Source organism: Pteropus alecto, unplaced genomic scaffold, assembly GCF_000325575.1.
Source record: "Pteropus alecto unplaced genomic scaffold, ASM32557v1 scaffold30, whole genome shotgun sequence".
NCBI classification, from domain to species: Eukaryota; Metazoa; Chordata; class Mammalia; order Chiroptera; family Pteropodidae; genus Pteropus; species Pteropus alecto.
In genome coordinates, this window is record NW_006429782.1 from 722523 (window position 1) to 731772 (window position 9250).

The 9250-nt window shown below is 62.8% G+C and overlaps 1 protein-coding gene across 4 annotated transcripts in view; it reads right to left on the reverse strand.

The window, feature by feature from the left end:
* Positions 1-1361: 1361 nt before the first annotated feature.
* ADAMTSL5 (ADAMTS like 5) overlaps positions 1362-9250 on the reverse strand; it is a 9235-nt gene continuing 1346 nt past the window's right edge. The window contains exons 1-12 of one of the 4 annotated variants that reach the window (XM_025041971.1): positions 8087-8330; positions 7666-7738; positions 7443-7534; positions 7131-7191; positions 6907-7015; positions 5643-5770; positions 5054-5165; positions 4630-4761; positions 4338-4501; positions 3988-4186; positions 3825-3896; positions 1362-3387 (exon numbers count right to left, since the gene is read on the reverse strand). In XM_025041971.1, the coding sequence (XP_024897739.1) occupies positions 2963-3387; positions 3825-3896; positions 3988-4186; positions 4338-4501; positions 4630-4761; positions 5054-5165; positions 5643-5770; positions 6907-7015; positions 7131-7191; positions 7443-7534; positions 7666-7738; positions 8087-8142 (1623 nt within the window). In that variant the 5' untranslated portion in view covers positions 8143-8330 and the 3' untranslated portion in view covers positions 1362-2962. Of the gene's footprint in view, positions 3486-3824; positions 3897-3987; positions 4187-4337; positions 4502-4629; positions 4762-5053; positions 5166-5642; positions 5771-6906; positions 7016-7130; positions 7192-7442; positions 7538-7665; positions 8349-9250 lie in introns of those variants that run through there. The other 3 variants (XM_015585920.2, XM_025041947.1, XM_025042043.1) reach the window with 3 other exon arrangements.

A 9250-nucleotide genomic window follows, 5' to 3' on the forward strand; every position in this document is an offset into this window, starting at 1 on the left:
AGAGGGGGCGGACGCACACCTGTCTCAGCAGGTAGAAACAGTGACCTTTAGACCCCTCAGACTTGTTTTGTTCTCAAACATACAGAAAAGTGTAACCAGCGACAGGGCCAGCCCCTCCCGGTCACTTCCCACCCCGAAACGGAGCCCCAGGCGGCCCTGAAGCATCATCGGTTCTTCTGTGGGCAGGATCGCTGCCTTCCGCGAGGCGGCCAGGGATGGTGCGCCCCGTTCCCCTACTGGGGGGCATTTCGGTGGCTTCATTTTTGGTCGTTATGACTAGAGCTTCAAGGAACATGCTAGAACTGGCCTTTGGAGAGCACAGCTCGTTCCCCTTGGGCATCTATCTGTCAGAGACTGCAGGGTGCAGGGTGAGCACCCAGGTCTCCTGGGGCGGCCGCAACCAGTGACCACAAACTGGGAGGCTTAAAACGAGAAGACGTTGCTCACATTCTGGAACCCGGAAGTCTGAGATCGAGGTGTCACAGGGCTACGTGGCCCCCAGAGGCTCCAGGGGAGGGTCCTTGACGCCTCCGCCACCTCTGCCAGCTCTGCGGGCGGGGGGGGCTCCAGCAGCCCTGAGCTTGAGGCCGCGTCGCCCCGGTCTCTGCCTCCATCGTCACGTGGCGCCTGCTCTGTCTCTTACGAGGACGCTTGTCATTGGTTTCAGGGCCACCCGGATAATCCAGAACGAGCCCATCACGACACTCCGAGTCACACCTGCACAGTCCCTTTCCCCTAACAAGTTCCCAGCCGTAAGTTCTGGAGACTGGGACGTGGACATAGCTATTGAGCCTACTATCGTGACTCGCGTTCGCCTACAGCAGACGCGGCCGACCTGTCGCTCATGCCCACGTCAATGGGAGGACGACGGTCCGGTGCATCCCTCTGAGTGGACGCGTGTCCTGTGGGTCAGGGTCTGCTACAGGGTCAGCGAGAGAAGGGCAGGCAGATGATGGGGGGGTGTGTGTGTCTGCAGAGAATTAGAAATAATAAAGAAAGCGTGAGTGACCTGAGAGCTGGCGCTCGGACATACTGCTGAAAACAGTCCTTCCTGGGAGGAAAGAAACAGCCGCTGTTTTGCTAACACGGACTCTCGTCTCAGACGCGCTCGTTTTCATTACTCTTTCATGAGCATCGCCTGCGGGAGGTCGCTTTGGAGAATCCCCAGCTCTGGACGCGGGGAAGCAGCCAGCCCCGCGTGCTTCTTGGGCGGGGACGCTCCCGTCCGTACACGTTCTGGTCACTCTGGGCCATGTTTCCGTCTCTAACTCAGAGGGGCCCTGAGTATTCCTATGGGGCCACGGCAAGTAATTCAAAAAGAGCCTGGGACTGTGAAGAGGAGAAAATGAATTTGGAGTCACTCTGTTTCCGCCACGCTACGTGACCCTGTCGAGGAGCTTTTATTCCTGTGTCCATGGAAAACAGCGAAACGGTGTAATATTTTTGCTTGGCGAGGGCATACGTTAGTCCTGAACCACAGTCCTGGATTTGAGCATCTTCAGAATTTGCGGTCTTCTACTTTCTCTTCAGATGGTTCGATCGCTTCAAAGCTAAAGGGCAAAGCCACGGGGTGTTTACTGCGCTTGTCATAAGATCGTCACTGGAAATGGTGTCGCCACAGAGATCGGGCTAGGGAAGGCACTGCTCAGGTGGCCATCCTACCTGCCGGAGGAGACCCTGTGCTGGCCCCTCCCCAGGGCACGTGCCTCATCTCAGCTTGGGAGTAGGTGGCAGGGCCCTAGACCCCCCACTCCCCAACATAGAAAGGCAGAGGGCAAGCGGCGAGAGGCTCGGAGCCTTAGGTGGGTGCTGGCGTAAGGGTGCCTTCTCGAGGAGGGCAAGCCTGGGCAGGAAAGGTGTGTCTTCAAAGGCCCAAGCGCAGGGCCCTTGGGGGCTGTAGGCGGCACTGGGTGCCCTAACTCCCTTCTCCCCCCCATCCTGCCACCAGGGGGCGCCCGGGACCCACACTTCCTTCCAGAATTGTGCCACACTTTGCCCGGGGAGTAGGGGGAATTCTCCAGCATCGGCAGGAGATGACAGGGTCGGGACAGCCCAGGGACTGCTGGCCCCTGGCATACAGTAGGCGCTCAATAAATACCTGGGGGAGGAATGCATGAATGATGGCGGGGGAAAGGGAAGGAACCAGGAAGTGCGATTCCCACGGTCGGAGTCCGCCAGGGCCGAAAGGGTACTTGCAGATGGGGAAACTGAGGCCGAGAGGGGGGCAGGAACTGTCGTCCGCAAGGTCAGGGGCTGAGCCCATCCAGGCCTGAGACCCCCACACGGTGCGCCCCTCACCCACTGCCAGCATCCTTGCCCCAGAGAAAAAACCACGATGATACAATCCCAAATGGCGGCGTGAGCCACCCTACCCAGGATGGGGAGGTGGAAGGTGACCTCTCAGGGGCGCCCCTCGGGGAGGCTGCTGGGCCACCCCACAGCGTCCTGCTGTAGAATAGGAGAATCTGCCCAGATCACAGGACAGGGGCAGGCAAGGCCGGGGACTGACAGCCTCCTCCCCTGGGGGGTCCAAGATGGATTTGAGGCCCTGGAGTGGGCATGTTTACCCCCCCCCCACCGTTTCCCATCCTCGTATGTTCCCTGTCCCCACCCCCCACCCAGGGTCAGACATGCTGAGGGGAGGTGGGGACTGGACCAAGAGGAGGAGGGAAGGGGTGTGTGAGGTCACACGTGTGCACCCGATGGCCAGTGCATCCCACGTCTCAGTGGCCGAGAATGAACCCGCCCGGAAGCGTTGAAGCTGTCAAGGCTGCCTCGGAACATCCCAGCAGCCAGAGCAGAAGGGAGCCGCCCGCAACAGTGCACGGTAAGGCGTGTCTTCTAGGGGGCGTGCCCGTTTGTGACATGAGGGCGTGTGGGTAAGGGCCAGCGAGAAGACAGCACAGAGTGTCGCGATCTCCAGCAGCGACGAGTGAGAGAGGGAATAAGTTAAAGAGGCAATTCAGTGTGTCCTCAGCAGTTCCTGCCCGCTCGTGACAGGGGACCTGACCGCGTGCAGAAGTGTCTTAAGTGTGTGTGAGGGAGAGTCACATAACCGTGGGTGGGAGATGTCGTCGAGCTTCCTGGAAGCCAGGGCAAGAGGGGAAATAGGTTGAGTTCGAGCCTGGTCATGCACGTCTTTCCTCCTGTGAGTGGTGGCGGGGACGGGCCTCGCCTCGGGGCTCAGACAGGGCAATGACGAGCGGCCAGGCGAACACGGCTTTCCTCCGCGGGGCTCCAGGGCCGGGCGTAGCCAGCGTGGGGCAGCAGCAGCCGGTCCTGAGTGCCATCGGGGCTGACGAGGCGCCGGGCGGCCAACAGGTACTCTCGATGGAGGGCCAGTGGAGGGCAGGGGCAGCGGCCCGGTGCCCACATGTACTCGAGGGCCTGCAGTGGCGAGCGGTTTTTGTAGACGAGCTGCACACGCACCTCATAGCGGGTCTCCTGGGCCTGGCGGAGGCGGCCCAGCACGTGAGCCCGAAACACTGTGGGCAGGGTGGTGCCAGGGCTAGTCGCTGCTCCAGCTGGACACCTATCCCTGCACCCCATTGCCAGACAAGGGAACTGGGGATCGGGTGGGACATGGGGGGCTCTGGGGGCTGGGGTTAACTGGAGTCAGGGTCAGGTCAGAGATCCACGAGGACTTAAGGGGTCTACTTAGAGCAACGGGTCCGATGATAGTCACATTAGGCTTAGAAAGAGGAGTCAAGTTGGAGTCGAGAAGTCAAGGGTAAAGTCAGATCAGGGTCAGAGGTCAGCAGGACAGGAGCCAAGTTCAGGTCAGTTAGGGGCCAAATGAGAGTTGGGGAACAGGGGTCTCTCACCAAAGTCGCTGCCGCAGTAGTGAAGCAGGCGGTGAGCGCGACCGCGGGTGTCCAGGCAGGGTGGGCAGGGGTCTGCAGGAGGGGGGGGAGGTAAGGGGGGTGCAGTCAGGCACAGGCCTCACCACCCTGCTTGTCCCCACCCTGGCCGCCTCCGCCTCACCACCTGGGGTGGGAGTCGGGATCCGTGGGGGGTCCGGAGCGGGGGCTGCAGTGGTCTCAGGGGGCTGAGGCTCCACCTCCCGAGGCTGCGGCTGCCGCAGGGACCAGCCCAGGGCCTGTGTCTGCTCCTGGAAGGGGCCGTAATGTTCTCGAGGGAGCCAGAACTCAAACTCAATGCCGGGGTTGGGCTCCTGCAGGAGGACCTGGGGGGCGGGGGGCGGGGATGTGGCACGCTAGAGAGCCGCTTAACTCCATGGGCCAGCCTCCCCGCTCTGACCCCAACCCCGGCCTCCCCCAGATCCTTCGCCCCTCCCCTCCCCGCGCCCCGCCCACCCCTGGAGGCCCAGCTCGCACCTGCAGGAGTAGGTCCTGGGAGGTGGGCCCAGCCGCACGCAGCGTCTCCTCGGCCCCTGCGGCGCGGGTGTAGACCACGCGGGTGCCCGCTGCCTCGTAAGTCCCGGGCGGGCTGACTGCCCAGTTCCCGTTGAGCACGTAGTGCCCGTCTCCCGCCATCAGCGCTGAGGGAGAAGGGTCAGCCCTGGCTCCCTGCAACGGACCCCTCCCACCGCCCGACCCCGGCGCCCCCCTCTCCAGGCCTCAGTCTGAAGACTGCACCCGGCGTCCCCCAAGCCCCACCCCGCGATACCCAGGTGGTTACGGCTCCGGTGAGCGGCACGGATGTGTCGGGCGCCCTTTGGGATCAGGGTCACGTTCCAGTACCCCGCGAAGGTTCCTGAGCGGGAGGGAGGGAGGCGTTGGGGCGAGGGTAGGGGCGCATCTGAGGGAAGTTTGAGGATTAAGAGACACCGTGGGTAAGGAGGTTAGCTATGGTCTCGGCACCCCTAAATTGCTCCATAAACGTTTGCGGTGATGATCGCTTAAGTGCGGCAGTGGGAGTTAAAACCCCATCTGTTCTGGGGAGGGCGGGACAATCTGGCAGTGACCAATCAGAATGAAGAGCCAGAGGGGGCTGGGCCGCAGACTGCCCAATCAGCGCGGGCCTTCGCTTCCGCCCCGGCTCCTTAAAGGGCCCGCTCTGGGGGACAGGTGAGGACGGGGCGGGCGGTCACCTGCGTCACGGAACACGCGCTGCACCAAGAGGCACGAGTCGTTGGCGCCGCCGCAGCGGCCGCAGCGGTCCTCGCGGGCGTCCGAACCCATCAAACCGTCGCAGCCGGCGCTCTAAAGGGGCCGGGAGGGCGCAAGTCACAGACTAGCCCCGCCCCCGCCCGGGGCGGTGTCTTGGGAGGGGGACAAGGCTCCGAGCATCAGGGGCGGGGCTTAGGGACAAGGGTATAAAAGAAATGGGGCCTGGGAGTAAAAGGGCGGGTCAGGAGGGCGGGGCCTACAGGAGAGGGAGGGGCTTTGGAACTAAAGGGAATTGGGTTTGGGGACCGGGCCTGGAGAGAAGAGGCTGGGCCTGGATGGAAGGGAGCGGGGCCTAGGGAAAAGGGCGGTACTAGGAAGGTAAAAAAACTGGGGCCCGAGAGTAAAAGGGTGGGCTCCAGAGAAACTTGGGGTGGAGACTGTGGAGGAGCAGGGTCCCGTAAAGGCGCGGCAGGTGGGAGGCGCGGGGCAGGGGCTTGGAGAGAGAGGGTTAAAGGAAGGAGGTCGGCGGCAGGGCCAGCGGGAGGGGGGCGGGGTCTGGCGAGTCCTTACGAGGCAGCGGCCGGCCACGCAGAGACCCTGGCCACCCTGGCTGCAGGGCGTGCCGTCCAGGACGCGGCCAAAGCTGTGGTAGAAGGCGTGCCCCACGGCCAGGCAGTTGAGGTCGCACTGGTTGGGCGCTGGGGGCCGGAGGAGTGAGTGGGCCAGGGTTTCTTGTATCCTAGTTCCAAACCCCGTCCCGCCAGGCTCCCCCAGAAAGCCATTGACTCGGGCAGATGAGGCTGAGACTCAGCCAAAACCACACGTCAAGGCTGAGCGGAGCCAAGACTGGATTTATGAGTTCTGCCCCCAGCTCCCCGGCTGGGACTGTCCCAGGCAAGGATCCTGGGCCTGCAGCATGCATGCATGCAGTCATTCACCTCACATCCTAATATCGGAATTCCTTACGTGTGATCCGTGATCGACCTCGTTTTCTATTCTTCATTCATCCTTTCATTCGTTCGTTCCGCAATCAACGAACACCTACTGTTTTCCAGACGGAGTTCTAGGCCCGGCACTGGGTAGAACTCACTCGGCACCTGGGCACTGCACCCAGCAGGTGCCCGATAAAAAGCATCCACGGCTGACTGCGACCCGCACAGCCTGGGTGTGTCTCTGGCCCTTGCCGGGACTCAGTTTCCCCCTCTCCCTGGCAGCAGGGTACAATGGGCACAGGCCCCTGGCCTCGATCCCTGCTTCTCCTGCCCTGCTCCCAACTCCCCGAGACTGGCTGGCAGACCCTGCCTGGAATGCAGCCCCAGCTGGCTCTAGCAGGCCTCTGCAGGGGTGGTGGGTTTCTTCCAATTCATAGGGCAAAGAGGAAAAAACAAAAAACCAAAAAAAAAACCCAGGAGGTTGACGGATGGAACTTTCTCCGTTCCAGGCTTTTCTTATCTGTGTCTGCCCCCACCGTGGTGTCTGAAGCTGCCCGTCTTTCTTAAATCTGGAGGCACACTGCCCCGGGCACACGGTTACATAACTCGCTATTTTCAGCTGAATGCGGCGACATTTCCTGCTACCGGGGTGAGTCTGAGAACTGCTGGCCTCTGCTACAGCTCCGAGTGAGTCCTCTGCCTGGTGCTGGACTCTGCAGAACAGACACTGCCTCTCTCTGGCCCTGCGACACGCCTCACACACACCGTCACTTCACCGACTCCTACACATCCCTCAAAGCCCAAGTGCTACTGTCCTCTCCTCCCTACGACCCTGCAAGCCCCCACATCTCCCTGAGAGACCAAGAACTGTGTCTGGACCAACGGGCGGGCAGGCTACTCACCGCCATAGAAGGGCACCCATTGGTAGGTCTTCTGGGGGCTCAGGACAGGGTGGCCATTGTACAGGGCACACTGGAGGTCTCGGAAGGGCACGGCCCCTGGGGGACAGTTCTGGGGACAGAGATGGGTGCGTCAGAAGCTGGGACAGCCTCGGAGGAGCCCAGAGAAGCTGGAAAGGGGGCAAACATATTTGGGGGCATTACAGGGGGAGCAAGACCGAACTTACTGGCAACTGACAGAGGCGGTACTCGTGAGGGTCCCCCCAGCACAGCTCTTCCCCCGGAAACCTACGCGGAGCGGGGCGGCCACCTTGCAGTCAGGCCCTCCAGGAACCCTCACCCCAGAGCCCGCGCACACCCTCCGCCCCGCCAACCCTACCCACATTCCAGCTGGATCAGTGGGATTAAAAGGCACAGCATGTGTGGGCAGGCAGAGGGTGCGGCCAGGGGCTGGGCTGGGCTGGCGGGGATGGGCGGAGGAGGAGGGCCAGGGACCCCGCGGGGCCCCGCCTAGCCGAGCCCCTCGGCTCCCCACTCACCGGATGCAGCGCCGGCTTCGCACGGAGAGTCCCCGCCCACAGGAGCTGGAACAGTGGCTCCAAGAACCCCATGGCGTCCACTCGCCCGGACCCTACTTGGGGAGAGAGAGTCACAGTCAGCCTAGAGCGGGGACGGGGTGTGTAGGGGGGTTGGAGGGGGGCTGGTAACCCCGCACGGCCGGTCTCCAAGCCTGGTGTCCCCCCGCCTCATGTTCCCCTTTACCTGAGCGCCGCCCCGCAAACCACAATTCAGGAGGGTCCACAGCAGAAGCAGGAGATCCCAAAGGGGGCGGGGCCTGCGGGGCAGAGGGTTTCTCTGCAGTGGGGGCGTCAGGAGCCCAGCTCTGCCCTGACCTAAGACTTCTTTCTCATCTCTGAAAAATGGGGTGATAATACAGCTCCCCCCCGCCCCCCGTACAGGAAAGCTGTGAGGGGTCTGTCGGATCAGGTAAGAAAAATGAGTCACAGAGCCTGGCGTGGTAACAGAGTTCAAAGAATTATTATTATTGGTCGTTTATCGTCCTGTGATGCACACAGTAGGTGCCTGATCCGTGTCAGATGACAGAACGGATCATTCCAAGATAGCGCAAGGTGTCTCCAGGGTTGGGGCCCCTCACCGCTCTCCCCACCGTCACGGCTTCTACCTTCCTGTGTGGCCAGGGGCCAGCCACTCTGCTCCCCCTGGGCTCAGTTTCCCCATCTGTGCAGTGGGGACTAGCTGGGGTCAGTCCAGGGCTCTGAGACCTTGCAGAGGGTGTGGCCAGCGGGGGCTGGGTCAGCTCCCAGGCCCTCAGCAGCAGGGAGCCCCCCGACTGGGGAGGGGCAGCGAGGGGCGACCTGGCCCTGGTCCAGACGGCACCTCATGACCTCATGAGCAGAGGGTGTGGGACAGAGCAGCGGCGTGGTCTGTGGAGGGAAAAGACGACTCAGGAGCGAGGGAGGTGGCCTGGGGGCCGGGGCGGGTGACGTGGCCTCGGGTTCCCCATCTGTCAGAGGAAAGATCGAGCCGCTTGCCACTCACACCCTCCGCGTGACCGGGACATGAGCAGAGGAAGGGGGAGGGGAGCGGCTACCTTGTGAGTCCTTTCTCGGGCCAGAGCCAGGGAGCCCAGCGGTCAGAGGTGCCCAAAGGACGCCCAGGACGAGCTGGAGTCCTCTGGCCCCCCAGCTCCTGGGCACCGGATTGGGGGGTGGGTGGGGCTGGTTCCTGCTGGACCCACGGCCCCTCTTGAGCCCCGGTTTCCCTGCATCTCAGGCCCTCCGGGCTCTGACATTTGGACTTGGGACACCCAGGGGTCTGGTGACGAGGTGGCTCCAGGTGCCGGAAGCCCGGGAGACCCAGGGGGGTGCCTGTCTCTGACCCGGGCTGTGCAGCCGATTGCATCTCAGCTGCTCTCTGAACCCAGCTCCCCGACTGGCCCAGGAGGAAGTCTGGAGGGGAGAGCAGAAATAGGGGAGGGACACCCCCTCCTGACTCAGCACTGGCTCCGAAGTGGGGGGAGTGACGGAAAACGAGGGGCCGGAAGGACCACCCTTTCGCTTCCCAGAGCCCCCTGAAGGAGCAAGATACTTAGACCCTGTTTAGCTGCCTTCCCGCCCGCGTGTGGTCTCAGGGCAAGCCACAGCTCTGGGCCTCAGTTTCCCCAGGGGGAAGTGGGGATGCGCTTGCTCCCATCCTGGCGATTGCTGCCTCGCCGCCACCCCGGCCCTACTGGGCCCGGGAAGGGGGAGGCGACGCCCCCGCAGGCAGTGGGGGGATAGGAAGAGGGACTTACCAGCCACGTCGAGCCAAGGCGGCGCGTCCGGGC